General features: G+C 40.2%; 1 protein-coding gene across 5 annotated transcripts in view; it reads right to left on the bottom strand.

Moving 5' to 3' along the window:
- The window catches only part of plod2 (procollagen-lysine, 2-oxoglutarate 5-dioxygenase 2), a 31,447-nt gene extending 17,263 nt beyond the window's left edge, over nucleotides 1-14,184 (bottom strand). The window contains exons 1-5 of one of the 5 annotated variants that reach the window (XM_025054393.1): nucleotides 13,811-14,184; nucleotides 13,595-13,747; nucleotides 5,102-5,193; nucleotides 3,323-3,459; nucleotides 826-989 (exon numbers count right to left, since the gene is read on the bottom strand). In XM_025054393.1, coding sequence (XP_024910161.1) covers nucleotides 826-989; nucleotides 3,323-3,459; nucleotides 5,102-5,193; nucleotides 13,595-13,697 — 496 coding nt within the window. In that variant the 5' untranslated portion in view covers nucleotides 13,698-13,747; nucleotides 13,811-14,184. The other 4 variants (XM_008307816.3, XM_008307814.3, XM_008307812.3 and 1 more) reach the window with 4 other exon arrangements.
- Between the last annotated feature and the right edge of the window lie 1,616 nt (nucleotides 14,185-15,800).

Below are 15,800 nucleotides of genomic sequence, written 5' to 3'. Positions count from 1 at the left end.
GTGATATAGTGCAGTTATTCATGGTTACAAAGATGATTATATATAATCAAATAAATTTAGTTAAATAGAAATGGTAGACAGTATGAACTTGGTTTTCATCATCAGTAAACGCTTTGTTTTTGTATGGTCTCACAGCGGATGTAGTCGAAATTTTACTAAAAAACTACGCATTCTAATGGAAGCCACAACCCTGACACGCCGGTCTGTAACAGTTCTTTTTTTCTCCTATAAATTCACCCGAGCCTCTTGACTGTGTTTTCAGGAGCAGCCATCATTTCACTGGATGAACTCGTCCCAGAGAATCTTTTTCTTCTTCATGTGTAAAATCTGTCAGCGGTTCACCAGTCTGGATGAGAGGCAGGCCAGCACTAGTGATTACTCAATAAAACTTTAACGTGAAATCTGGGGTTAAACCTCCATGACAGCTCCTGTGTCACCTCACCTCCACTTAGACAGGAAATACCACAAGGAGGAAGGTTACAAAGAAAATATACCTCGACTTTACAGCCAGGGTGAATGCTAAAACCCTGGTGGTTTCATACGTAACAACTAACAACAGTCAGTCTTTTGGTTCCACCCCTCAATTTGGGACCAGCGAGGTTAAACTGCTTATATTCCCACCCCCTAAATTCCTAAGCCGCCTGCGAGTCTTTAGGTTTGACAGTTGATGGTAGAGTTCATAAACCGACTCACACCAGAGGAAGTCACGTCTTTACAATGAGGTTTCCCCCAAACACTGATCTGTCCTAGAATTAGGTTTAAGAGACATTTTCACTAAATATTAACGCAGCTATATTCCATGACAAATACATATTTTCAACTGACCTCCAGAGTTGAGGTAGCGCTTGCCACTGCGGACCAAGGGATACTTGTCACCTAGACGTTTATCCGGCCATACTAATCCCTCCGCAGCGAAGACCACTTTGTGATTGGCCTGTTGGAACTTCCTGAGAATCTCCTCTGGTCCTCCGGCAAAGATGAGATCGTAGCTGGAAAATAGAGAGGTGAAAATGCAAAATGCAACAGACCATTACCATCTTTTCATATTGAATGCTTTAGAGGCAGGATGACAGTCACTGTCGAAACTTTGTATCAACCGTATCACAACCCAAGGCGTCCACTTGTTCGAGGTAGATATGAATCTATATGTAAATAGTGGACATTCTCCACAAGTGAGTAATGGTACAAGATACATTCCTGAATTTCACTGGAAGGCGGTGGCTCCTACAGAAGGAAGACGCACGGCGTGCTAATGAAGCACGACCAAAACCGTCCTGTGACAGGGAAGTGGAAAAAGCCCACCATCATTCACTCTGGTCCTGCAGTGACTTGTTTTAAAACCTGCCTTTTTTCAAAGGGCAGAATATTTACATTGTCAAGACCCACTCTACTTCACGGGATATATAGTGTGCAGTCATGAAAGGTAATAATCCCTGGGTGTACAAGTGAATTTTTCTAGTGAGGTTGATACCCTTAGTCAGTTCTTCTCTTTTAGTTTTCAGCATTTCATATTTTCACAGTCTTCTTTATTTAAAAATTAAGAAAATTAATCCAAGAATGAATCCTTGTAATTTACGAGCTTCAAGTACCTCGCGATGCCTTTAGATAACTCCAGATACCCTCATGATAACACCAGGTCAAGATAAATTCCCCAACAATCTCCTACCACTGTAGCGGCAGTCATTTAGTACTGGGATGCAAAAAAACAATCATTACACATTTTTGTAAATCTTTTTTTTTTAAGTTTGAAGCATATTTTATTTTATAAATATATTTTTTTTTAAATAATTTTAAGTTTGAAGCATATTTTATTTTAACAAAAACATCAGAAGTTATGTAAAGACGTTTATTTTAAATAATTTTTTTCTTTTACCAATTTATTCAACTGTTCAATGAGGTTAAAAATAACTGATATGGGAAATGATGAATATTCCTTAAGTGTCGGACATCGTGTGGAGGTGAATTAACCTCATGTTCCCACAGACACTCATTCATACAGAATAGCTGTTCTCCTCAAACCAGTGGCCCACTGGTGGCTCTTTACTTTTGCAACCGCTGACTGCAGGTCTTTTCACTCTTTTCTTTTATTATTTCTACGTTTCTTTCTTGGCCCAATCCTCACCCTTTAACAAGGATTTTAAAAATCCATTAAACCCATTTAATCCTTCTTTAATCCTGCTGACAAACCAACAAACAAACCTTCAAACGGACATGAGTGAGAACTCCAGCGTCGGCCATAAACAGTTCGATATCACAAGATTACAAGCTTTAATATGTTTTATTTCCCCTCATTCATTCTTTATTACTGTTCCCTCGTTGACGTTTCCAACTTTTGCTTCTATTCTCGACACTCTCCGCTGTGCAATCTCGCCCTCTGACGCCAGAACCAGCGGTCGGCTTAGAGAGCGATTTTGATTTGATTTACGACATATATAAAAGATCTGTTAGAGCCTGGGGCCGCAAACTGGCAATGCTTGGAAACAAAATACTGCTTCACCTCCCAGTTGCGATAATGGTGTTTATGTCTTTTAATGACCCTTGACATTCACTGCATATAACCTAAAGACACTTCTCTCTTAGAAAATCTAAACTTCCACAGACAGACAGAGAGAGAGAGGGAGGGAGGGAGAGAGAGAGAGGCCGATGTCTTTTTTGAGCTGTTGGATTCACACATGGCTGACAGATGTTCGTGCTGCTTGTTAACTTATCAATAACAGACACAGCTCCCATTAAATAGGACAAGAAACACATTTATGATTGTTACATTTATGTGTTAGGAAGTTAACTATATGCAAATCTGACCCAGGAGCAAATTGGCTAGTTTTATGACATCACATTAAATTCATCCCCTTTTATTTCACTTTCCGAGTCAGAAGCAAACTTTGTTTATTACATCATGTCGTTGCAGGTTTTATAACTAACAGTCATTCATTAAAAATCGTTCTGCTTCTAAGTCTGCATCCTAGTAATTGTGTGAAGTTAACCTCATCATTAATCACAGGCGACGTGAGCCGCGCCATGCTAGGTCAGTGTAAATGCTCCCTCCGTATTTAGCTTTGTAATAATACTATTTAGTGGCTGCTAGCCACATCTTACTATACAGCGTGGGCATTTCCTGCCCCGGTGTGCAAGGGTTTAGGTGTCACAGACCACTCCTGGAGGCATTTTTTTAAATAATTAAATTTGAAGTCATTAAAGGATTTTTTCCCATTAAATATTAAAGCTAAATCACAGACACTTAAATTTGAAGTCATTAAAGGATTTTTTAAATCACAGACACAGACACAAAAAATACAAAAAAGGTTTGAAGACGTCATCATACCTATCCACAGACAGGACAACGAGATCCTCCTGGTCAGCCACAGCCTCCATGGCCTCCTTCAGTAGTCTGACTTTTTGCCCTCCACCAATTGAATGCCCTACGTCACCACCTTTCCATGCTTCTCCCATTCCCAACACCTGCAACATAAACACACAGAGGAAAAGACAGTTTGCTGAGTCTGACATGAACTCACTTGGCAGGAAGAACTCTCCAGAGGCTGCCCTCCCTTTGCTCCTCATTTTTCATTTCTCCGTCTCTCTTTATTTATCCCTTTGCTCCTCATTTTTCATTTCTCCATCTCTCTTTATTTGTCAGAACTAGTTACCAAATATATAATATAAATACTGTATCACTTCAATAGCATCTTTAAGGTATTTTTGGAGAACTTTTGCTGAGTCCATCAATTATATTTGGGTGTTTTGGATCATCATACACATCTGCCCATTTCTACAATAACCTTACAAACTTGAGTTATTGTTGTTATGGGTAACTATTAGCTATTTTGCTAATGCTATTAATTGTTGTATTATTTGAATTATTACTTTTGTCTATTTCAGGCCAGGAGTTTATTTGACTTTGAGGTGCACAGTTCTCATTTCTCCTTTTGGGCTAACTTTAACTATTTATGCTAATGTTATGCCACTTTTGCTAATCACAAAAACTTGAAAAAAAAGTGAATTTTGAAAAAGAATAAATGTCAATATATGCTTCGCAGAAAAATGGGTCAGTCATGTTGCCCAGCCAGTCTGTTCATTCACAATCCTGCTATTTTAGTGAGTCAATTCTGCCAAAATAAACGCCTCATTCTCATTGGTTTGTGCCACAACCAACATTGCACAATCACACAGAGCCTGTCAGTTAAGGTAGCCTTGACCTGATGGTCCACACGGGACAGATCACCTCTAGTAACAACGTAACACCACTATATTTTTTTCCTTTACTAATGAGGAGTTGTGAACTTTAGACGTGAGTGTCTGCAGGAGTTTGGAACACAAACTGCTGCACAAGAGATCAAACGCTAATAGGGGAAATGTGAGCGGGGCATGAACTCAGAGCTCCAGGCCACAAAAATATATGGTTTTTTTTACCGCTGGTTTTTCACCACAGAGGAGAATTCTTCTCCCAAATTTAGGAGTGTCAGGGCTAGAATCTGTTGTGGAGCCTGTTTGGACTTGGTTTCTTTAATTGGCCAAATCAATCTGATGAAGTGGTTTTTATTTTTTCTCAACAGCTTGCTGCTCCATTTGTCTTGGTTAGTGTTGCAGTGTTTGATGGGACAACAGAGAATAACAGATTGATATTTCCATTTCTGGAAAAGTTGATGCAGTTTTGGGAATCAAGGCAAAAGAAGGAAGATCTGATTCTTTTTATTCAGTAAAATCACATTAGTTGATAACCTATTCATACAACACAATCTAATCTTTTAATGACGGCGGAACTGATGCACTGTTGAAGTTTTGCAAGGGGATTTTTGCCGATACTTGCTGTGTAGATGACAATATTGTATGATTATCTTCATAATCAGGGATTTTCATTTTTCATATTGTATGATTATCTTCATAATCAGGGGTTTTCATTTTCTGTTTCTAATTAAAATAAGTTTTTATTTCATTTAGCAAAAATTTGTGATGGTTGACCCATACTTGTTAAAAAAGTGCCACTGGAGAATGCTCCTTTCATACTTTACTTTGTGTAGTGTGTTCCAGGCAGATTGCTATCACCATTAAAGGTTCAAATGTTTGCAACAGTAGGAAAAGTACCAGCAGATCTCATACATACCTTCACAGTGTAGTTGAAATAGTTTGCAGACTGCATAAAGCGTAGAAAGCCATCAGTTTCCTGTGTGGCGACGGTCAAGACGAGCAATTTTTCTGTAGCAGAAAAAAAAAGAGCAAGAAAAGATTACAGGGATTCAGGAATGTCTTCAAGCAGTCGTCGTTTTTAGCCTACGGCATGTATAGAAATTATTTCAGATTATTTAGATTTCCACTTCTCCGTGTAAACCTCAGACCTACGTCAACAAACTGGCAGCGATTATCTGCAGGAGTTTTAATTAGATTCAAAAACAGAGGAGTATTTTTAAACCGAGAGTCAACAATTTGTCTCTTCCCGAGTCAAAGGAGTTCCCACAAACCTCCGGGACACTTCCAGTGGTCAGCAGCACTGAAGTTTGAGGTTTCAGGAAGGGTTTGACCAAATACAATTTAGCACTGGAGCATCATGGGAGGCAGGCTACACCCACTAGGCTCATTTTCACATGTTCTGTGGTGTTTTATTTAAACTAATGAGGACTTTGATGTTCCAAAACGCTGCTATGTGTTTTGGAGAAAAGAAAGAAGGAAGGAGCTGGAAGATCTGCTTCATAAACCTCCATTACATAAGGAGTACACCAATTCAACCCCTGTCATCAAGCACAATGTGCAAAAATGTTGCAATAGTTTAAACAGACCAACAAAAGCTGTTGACACTTTTAATTTACAGCAACATAAAATAATAAGGTCTTTATTCTTCCAAAAAGATGCTATATATCTTGGAGACAAGAAAGGAAGAAAGGAAAGAAGGAACTTGAAGTTCTGGTTCATAAAACCCGATTAGTACACGAGCACAGGGGGCACTAATTCAATCCGGTATAAAACAAAATGTGCAAAAATGTCGCAATCATTTCAAAGGACCAACAAGAGCTGTTGACACTTTAATTTACAGCAACTCTTTAAAGGGTAATCGTGCATTTTCATTTTTAAGCTGTCTGTTTCAGCCAGATACACTAACAAATGAACAGGCTAAAACAAGCTAATTCACGATTAAACACACCGACTACTGTTTTTAAGAAACGCTTCGACTGAAGTTCGACTGATCGGTATGAAAAGGTAAAAATTAACAAAAGTTTTCGACAATTCTTGAATTTATCTTCAGTCTACATTAAATCGCCCACCTCCCATGTATTCATCCATGCTTAAGTACATTACAAGCAGCCCTTTTCCCAATAATGTGACTCAGCCATGCTCTCATCCCAGTCTAGCCGGTGGCCCTGTCACCACTTTAATAGCCTTACCAGCGCTCCTCGAACGGAGACAGGCTGGAAATGCTTTCCTTTCTGCTTCTTATTGTGCAATTTCACAGGACACATGGTGAGAAAAGTGGGCAAAGTCAGCAGCATGTAGGTTTCTAAATTAAATACACTGTAGAATAGGTCTGTTCAGTGCCTCAGGTGTTGTTCCTTGTTCTTGTTCCTGGCTGGAAAGAAGCAGATGGACCCAGCGCTAGAAAGAGAATGATGTCTCCTACATCTGTGAAACACATTTACAGTGTAGGTTATTTTAACAGTAACCAGAGAGCCTTACATGTATCCTATTGCACTGCAGGTACTTATATAAATTTTATAGCTTTTTTACAGCACATTTTATGGACTTTATAACCGTAAAGCTAAATACATCAAATTAGGTCACAGACTGAAATGCTATTCTCAGTGCCAAGACAAATCATATAAAATGAAAGTGTGACTCAATAACCTAAATATAGCTTAAAAACAAATACAAAAAAAAAAATCAAATATTTATCAAAAGAACATAGAAAGAACATGTCTGTTATGCAGTAAACTCAATATTTATTGAATCAAACTCACAACTCTGATGCCTGCTTAATTAGTGGCAATCTTGAACATTTACCTGGTAAATTGTCCAAATGTGAATTGTGTCAAATATGTGAATTTTAAATCACGATTGGGACACTCCAGCAGATGGCGAGTTGGTTGGATTCTGCCTCTCATTTTTGCCCTTCAATAGAGGAAGACTCACGATTGGGACACTCCAGCAGATGGCAATAGAGGAAGACAGCGACACTAGCATGTGTTTTGCCATCAGCAGGCAAGCTAAACACCCCTGAACCTTCAGTTCTAGAGAACAAAACTACTTTCTAGATTCACATCTTTGTCTCCAAAAACTCTGCCCCCGTCTGGACTTAGGATGATTTATTATACACGTTATACACATGGACGAGTTCAATAGTTCCGACAACCATGTGGCGTTTAATGCATCGGAAAAGTAATAGACAGATTTACTATAGTCTGTGAAAGCCGATCTTCAATGATAATGCAGTATGTGAGCTGAAGTCTGAGACGTACAGAACAAAAACACATTTCATCAGCTCAACTATATAACGGTCTGTGGTCTGCACTATTATATAGAAAGTAATATGACTTTGGAACCTGCGTATGTGAATCGTCTTTAGCTCAGAGCTCATGGATTTACAGTATGTTTTAGTCATCAGTGGATAAAGCCTGAGGATATTCAAAACAGCAATTAGCTTTAGCTTTTAGCATTAAAGTGACTACATTTTTTATTAAAAATACATTTTTAAAAAACTGTCTTATCAGAACAATACGTCCCTTGTTGTTTCTTTGCTTTTCGTTTACGTTTTTTCCATTTTAAGGACAATTTACTCCACTATAAGTTGACCTTCTATGGCTCAGTTATTACAGGGAAATATAAACACAGTACATGTTATCTTGCAAAACATTAAACATATGAAATCACTACAGTCAACTAGCAAATACTACAATATTTTTTTATTTAAATTACACAACTTCATTTGAGCTCTCAGACAGGATGTGTGTCTAGTCAGAGGGAATCAGAGCAAATACAGCATGTTCTCCTGTCAGTACTGTATTAGGAGCCCACAAGGGGAAAGGAATGTCGCTCCTACAGTGCTGCTGTTAATCTTCTTCAGGAATGGGCTGGGGTTTATCCCCCCCAGCCGTCTAGGTAAACTTTCACACTCAAATGAGCAATGACTCACCCACCAGGGTTAGGCTAAAGAAAGCTTTCTTTTTTGCAGAAAAAGGAAAGGGTATCATGGCAACATGCCCTGGCCTTGAACATAAGGATAACAAAAATCTTTCCTCACTGACAGGACATTTCTAGTGAGCAAACCCGAGGCATTCTCTATTTGGGTCGACCAGTTCAATAAACCACTGTCACCTGAGGTCTTACGAAAAATAAACCGAACAGAGCATCCGACCAAAGGAAAGTACAGGTTGTTAAATTAATGTCCCACATTTAATAGAAGGCCTTGCCTTTCATCTTTAAGTAAAGCTCAGACCTGTAAAGCAGGAGGTGGGAAACCAGACCTGCTCATAAACACGTATCTCCCCTACTTTTGATTTTGTGCAAGAGCTGCACATTGTAACAAAATGTAAACTTTTTTTTAGCCTGTTTATGCAGTAAGGTACATGCAATGACCTTCCTCAGTGGAATATTTTCTAAGCTAAAACAATGGTTCTCAAAGATTGATTTAGTTCCTGGTCTAATGCTCACAGGAACTTGCTGGGAGGCTTCAAACACAACTGGTTGCTGTGACAAAGCAGCAACAAGCAGCAGTTTTTAATGGCCATAAACCAAGAGACCCCAGATGTGCTTGACAGCAGATTTATTTATGTCTTTATCTAAAATCATCATGACAGAGAGACGTTTTCATTGTTCCCACCAACGCTTTTATTTCTCACACACGCACAACAGCTGAGACCTCTGTTCCGGCAGACTCTGATCCTGTTTTCTTTCCTGGGAAACTGATAAAGTAATGAACTAATTGTTAGTGATTACACCCAAGGAGACGTTGGTGTCAGCATCATACTCTCCACCAGGCTCTCTTCCTGCCTGTCTAGACTAAACACAACCCAAGACTTTTTTTTACACCAAAACTTGCCAACACACAGTTACCAAATTTGGCAGTCTGAAAAAACAGCAGTCCAGTGTGCAGGTGGGCCGTCAACCAGATTTAAACAGCAGTCCAGTGTGCAGGTGGGCCCTCAACCATTAATGCACATGTAGTCACCAGATTTGGGGGGGGGATTATAATTGCTCACAGTCAGAGCAGTCGGTTGTACCCAGTAGTTCAGGTTGAGCCTCAGTTGCCATCACTGATAATACACATCATTTTCATATTAGCAGACTGTGAAACACATCTGCAACAAAAGGGTGTGTTTTCAATTACACGTGTCAAACCACCCGTCCTCCAGTCGTCAGATGTGGTACAGTGTCACCCTCCCTGGGGAAGGAAACAATTTTCCCGTCGCGTCACACGTCACTTTCAAATGGCTCAGTTACCCAGAGTTCCAAAAAAAGAAAGTCAACAACTGTAATTGGGCAAAAACAACTTATTCCATCTGCTCTGTGTCATCTGTGTGTGTGTGTGTGTGTGTGTTGTTGAGGGTGTATGTCTCAGGCTGAGAGCAGTGCAATTTGAATGTGAAATTATATTTTCATGGAAGGTATTACACTCAATTTATTTACGGCTAGTGAGTTGGAGTTTGGAGAGTGGATTTTTACACTTGTTGTGCTTAATGTTATCTGAGAATAACTGTAGCTACATCACAGCTAATCCTCAGTTATAATGTTATATATTTCTGGATTTTGGAGGTGGTGATTTTTCCATCAAGAATTGAAAGACCTTTAGTTCTGAGGCCCTGATCATGATCCTTCCTACCATGCTGCTAATGCTACTACTAATAATTGTATCTCAGAACATGCTGCTGTGACCTCGAAGATTATCACGGATCTAGAAACTTCTGGTCTTACAGCTGTTTAAACACCAGATCCAGCCAAATAGCATTTACTAAGATCAACAGCTGCTCAGTTCCCTGTTTACTGTCAGAGTGATGGAATATTAGACGAAGGAATTGCATCATGGGACGTCCGCTGAATGAAGCGCTGTATGTGATTATCTGTTTCATGGTTGGCCGAAAACACCTCAGGCATAAAGAGGAGAGAGGGAGCCGAGGAAAGAAGGAACAGACATCACATTTGGCTGAAACCGAGGCACGGAACCAGCCTAGTGGTCATATAGTGACAATGTACTGAGATGTGATTACAGGCTCGTCCTGCCAACGGGGTTTGTTAGTTTGTTAGTCTGGAATTACGGGCAGTGGAGAAAGCTTTTATATAGTATATAAGGCTTGGCCAATGTTAGGTGGAGTTTCCTCTGCCTCTCTATAAAATGCCGCCTGTTGACATGTCAGTGATGTCTGGGACAGGTCTCACTGAAAACGCCAGCGTATGATACACTGGGGCAGACCGCATCGTGATGGTGTTTGTCTCAGACTCCAATAAACGTTGCCCAAAGAAATGTGCCCTCGGAACTGTTGGAAGTACAAAGGGCTGTGAGGAGATAAAAATAATGGCGGATATAAAACAGCAGCGAGGTCTGATGTAGATCAACAGATCTCTCACACGTCCAGCTAGTGGCAGCTTTATTCCCACACCTTAGAGCCCCTTCACCTGTGATTTACTTCAGTCTATTTTAACCAAACAACAGAAATAAATCCCGTGGTCATGGGGACAGATACGCATAAATCCCGTGGTCATGGGGACAGATACACAGCAAGTGAGCACACACACAAACACACAAACACACACTTTAACATTAACTACATGTTAAACCCCACATTTAGTGTGTGCGCAGTGCAGCCCCCACCTGCACTGAGATATCAATGAAAGGCTCCTTTGACACGGCAGGGAAGTCTGGCTGGACGCCGCCCAATGTTTGTAACTTTCCCAATCTGTGCAGCAGCCACGTCCACTGCTCTCACTGACAGGCTGCCCCAGGTTCACTTAGGTGAGAACCGGGCAGAGCTCTACCCTTCTATTTGCCCTTGTTGCGCTGCTGAATCGCACCATTCACATGCATGTTACAATCGGAGGAGAGGTGCGATGTTCTTGGAGAACGACTCAGTCTTTACAGTGTTACCTTACGGCACATTGGCTTTGTAATTCAATGTGTCCCTGCCTGAAGGCAAAGTCAGTCACAACAGGAATTTCCAAACTGTTTATGGGAAGCTTTGACCTTATAAAAATAGGTCCAACTGCACACCTTTAGATACCTGAATCTCCCAACAACAAGGCATACAGTCACACAAAAGAAGTCCAACAAAGTTATTAAAATGGACCAATAAATATATGAAGCATTTCAATATAAAACATTTCCGATCTCCCTAAATATCAATTTTAAGGGGTGTAATTTATGGTTTGTTGCAACATTGTCAAAAGTGTAGAATTCCAGAAACCGTGTGGTACCTGGTCCTACTGTGATTACCTGTAACATCTACAGTGATTCTTTTTATGACCGGTACCTGGTCCTACTGTGATTACCTGTTGGCTCAAACACATCTACAGTGATTCTTTTTATGCCCGAGAAGCCATCAAGTATCTCTGAATGAATTAAATGCAAAGTACTTTATTTATAAGATAGATTATTCAGACAAACAGAGGATGAGTTTTTCATGTCTTCTAAACAAACATCCTGTCAGTGTCGGGATTCAAGCCAGCAAGCCAGCAATTTCAATCAAAGTCACCAGTAGGGGGTCGCACACAACATGATGGTTGGCGACAAAAACTAAAACTAGGAAAGAACTCAATGGTCACTCAGTAATCCTCTGAATAAAAGTATGACATAAATGGTATTTTTTCACAATATTGTGTATGGCCAGAGTCCAAGGTCACATTTTTGGAAGTGGACGTAATGGAAGGTTGTATTGTTTTTGTCTTTTTAACATTATAAATCCAATAACAACAGTAGTGACGCAGAAACGTTGCAGTATTTGGCACTTCAGAATTATATTACTGTAGCAGTGTGTTTTATCTTTGTATATGTAGTTGTTAAAGAAGTGATTGTATTTAGTCATTTTTATTTGGAATAATATAGAACTAACACCTTTGTTGTACACAGATGGTTCAGTACTGAATGGCAAAAATACAATTTTAAGTACTCCGAGTGTCATTACGCAAGTTTACAAGTTTAGAGAGGCTTGTGGTGCGGGAGACAAATGTAGTAAATTAGGTCTCAGTCAAAGTTGACTTGACATCTGCTGTCAAGGGGACTGTATTCAGTCTTGTTGGCCGTCTGTCTACTGTTAGTATTCATACGTTCTCGCCTCCCTGATGATAGGCTCCTTCCAGGCTGAACTCTCGTAAAATAAAAGTTCAAGTTAAAGGGCCTGCTGTGTGGAGGACACACAGCGAGTCTCAACCAGAGAACAATACGAGTCTGTGGAGACTTTGGCGACCAGCTGCATGTGTGTGTGTCTGTGTGTGTGTGTGTGAGACATATACTGCACCCCCCGCCCCAGCATGGAAAAGACAAATCACATTTGCAGACTTTATACCCAAACATGCAGCTCACGCCTGCTGTTCTATTGTTGTGTACACAAGATTTTACAAGATGCCACGTGACTCAGACAAAAGCAAAAAAAAATTATATATTTAAAGAGTAATAAAGGGCAGAAAAACCACAGTTTTACAGCGGAGGATTTTCTGACAAGTCTATAAAGATGTGACACATCCCTCCCTCCCTGTAGCTTTGGGGGTAAATACACAGCACGTACATGAGTAGCGTGTGTAGGTAACAATCAGCAGTAAGAGTGGGTTGGGTTTGGCTCTGCTCCACTAACCTTCACTTTACAGTATATTAGGAGTTTTATGACTCTGGCTCCATGGTGCGTAATTGTTTGTTTCAGAATAGAATCAATTACTAACTTTTTCTGCATTCTTAAATGCATCTTTTTGGCGTTGTCTTAAAACATTGCAACAAACAGTTTAAATTATCTTTAAGTTTAAAAAACTGTAATTAACATATACATATTTCTGTTTTAGAATGCTTTAAAAAAACAGAAATGTTTTCTTAATATCTTTTACGCTTAATTTAGGGACAAACGAGTTGAGTCACCACAGCCAATTAAATCAGCTACACAGGTGCGTGAATTTAGCTGCAGCTGTACACAAAACAAGCCATGACATGATTTCAGTTTAGGGACAAACGAGGTCAGTCACCGCGGCCTCTCTCCTTCAAATTGTCGGCTGAGTCTAAGTGAAACCGACGTGTGTTGATGTAAATAAAGGTCGCCAAACAAGAAGGAATAAAAAGAGGATTGTGAGAAACCGCAGACGGTTCTGTTGTGTGCGGCTCCGTCATGTAATTTCTAGACATGTACACAATAAAAGCCGTGGCTGTCTGTCCATGTTGCTCACTGAGTGACATGATGTCGTCGGCAAATTACACACAGCCCACACAGGACATAACCTCGTTCGGAAACGTGGACCGAACTGTTCGATTACGAGTGATAACAACGTGTGAAGGCTGTACGTTACGACCGTTGGCGGCTTTGACCGGTGGAGGGGGGTAGAGAGGGCAGAGAGATTAACTGCCGCTACAAGCTGGCTAACTACAACAACAGCAGGCAGTAAAAAAAATAAAAAAAGAGAAAAGTCTGGAACGCTGTCTTACCTTTGGGGATAGGAGCGGGGGTGTTGGGTGCCTCGGTGGAAAAGACGGAGTTTGCGAACTTCATCCAGCAGGAAAACACAAAACAAAACTTGAGGTACTCCATGGCTGTAGTTGTGTCCCCGGGCAGAGAGCTGGACCAACCCTGGAGGGACGCTGTTAATATATATATTTAAAAAAACAACTACATAAAATAAAATAAATAAAGAGGAAACCAACCCAGTCGATGGATGTGGAAAAAGCAGGTCCTCAGACAACTCTCTTTCCCCAGGCGGGGGTCCTTTAAGTACTGCAATTCAGGGGAAATTAGAGAGCACCAGGCGTGGTTCCCTAATTGCAACTGCAGCCACTTGGGCTCCGGCAGAAGTTACAGCCCACGAGGAGTGAGGCATGGAGGTGGAGGAGCAGAGGAGAGAGGGTGAGGAGGTGTCGGAGGAACACGCGGTCGTGCTCGGACTTTGTAGAGTCGTGAAAGTTAGAAGGAGAGAAGAGAAAGTGGAGCATAAAGCTATCCATCAGCGGGTGGGGGGTTGCACCGGGTTATCCCGTGTTGGACGTGCTCCTGCCGGTCAGACCAATCAGTGAGCAGCTGTGCTGATGTAATGAAAATCATGGACTCCCATTTTCTTCGGCAGGAGTTAGTTTTTAAAGTAAAAATGTACTTTTTTTGTTAAACTAAATCATAAAAACAGGAGTTCTGCTTTAATGTACAAGAGCAAAAAGTTCTAAGACAAAATGAGAGTAAAAAAAAAGTTCATATTACATTTTAACACTTTAACAAGCCATGTTTATGTCAGAGAAAATCAGCTGTAGCAACAAGCCATGTTTATGTCAGAGAAAATGACTTAGCTGTAGACTTTCTCATATAAAAACTGAAATCAGTTCTGATCTAAGTTCTTATGGATTTAGAAAAATTAAAAAAAATAAAAATAAATGTAGTGACATTAATACCTGTCTCACAGATTCTCATTTGGGTTTAAACATGTGCTGAGAAGATACTGTAGAGCTGCAAGGCAAAAAAAAGAAAGAAAAGAAAATACAATGGAGACAAAGGGAAGTAAAAGTCCTGAAGATTTCAGACCAAATGTTTCTCTGTGACCACGCCTGAAACGAGGAGCCAGAGAAAGGACATAATTTATAAAGTTCTCAGTTATGTGTTTATAAAAAAATTCCTCAGTTTATGTTGCAACGTTTCACTTTAACTTCACGGATGAGACTAATGGAATGTGTTCTCCTGTGAGATGAGCTAAAAGTGAGAGTCTGTAACTGCAGCATCCGCTCTGGACCCATATTATCTGCTTTCCAGGGCCAGTCATCCATCATCTGCCACACTGGTGACACTGATGAAGCCCTGTGTTCAGATATGCAAACACATCCATGTACGCCAGGGCTATTTTTCCTCTTCTCCAACAAAGACCAGATGCAGTGCTGAAAAGCCAACCCAAACAAACCCAGCACAAACTGGACCCCCATAGGTCACGTTAAGCCTCCACGAAAAGGCACGTCACGTTTATGACTTTTTTTATTTACAGTATTTTATACACACTGTAACAAGTCCCTTTGTCAAAATGTAAATACAGTAAATCCAAGCCAAAGATTAGCTGGTGCCGCAGCTCAAGCTTTCAATTTGTTCCCCATATGACCATCACCAAATGGACTTATGATTAAAGGGCATAAAATGGTGAGAGTAAAACCAGAAGGCAGTGCCTCTAGTGTTGACTGCGTGACATCACCATTTCTAAACGGTGTACGTGAGAGACTGTGCGTGTCTGTGGGCCCAGACAACTGGTTTCGGTTTCCACGTGAGCAGGAGTTTCACCAGAATACAAAATGTTCAAAAAAAAAAAATTTTTTTTTAATTTTAATAACTTTGTTCTGCATTTTCATCTGTGTTAATGCCATCACTCAGTACAGTCATGGATACTTCTTTGGCCTAATGTTGATATATATCTTCTTCTTCTTCTTTTCCTTTCGGCTTTGTCCCTTTTTTCAGGGGTTGCCACAGTGAATCATTGAGTTCAATATTGATATATATGTTTTGCCTAATCTTTGGTTAATGTCTTTTGATTCATGGCTAACCTTTATCTGTTTTGCTAGTGCTAGTTTATTAGTTTTCTATACTTGTTTTTAGTCATTTCTTTCTAAAGTCTTGGACTGACAGCAGTGATAACGCCTTGAGTTTTTTTTGCAGGCAATTTTCTTTAAGAGA

The sequence above is a fragment of the Cynoglossus semilaevis genome, chromosome 3, assembly GCF_000523025.1.
Source record: "Cynoglossus semilaevis isolate Cse_v1.0 chromosome 3, Cse_v1.0, whole genome shotgun sequence".
Classification (NCBI taxonomy): Eukaryota; Metazoa; Chordata; class Actinopteri; order Pleuronectiformes; family Cynoglossidae; genus Cynoglossus; species Cynoglossus semilaevis.
The sequence above is the reverse complement of the archived record's forward strand: the minus strand, read 5'-3'. Positions and strand labels throughout refer to the sequence as shown.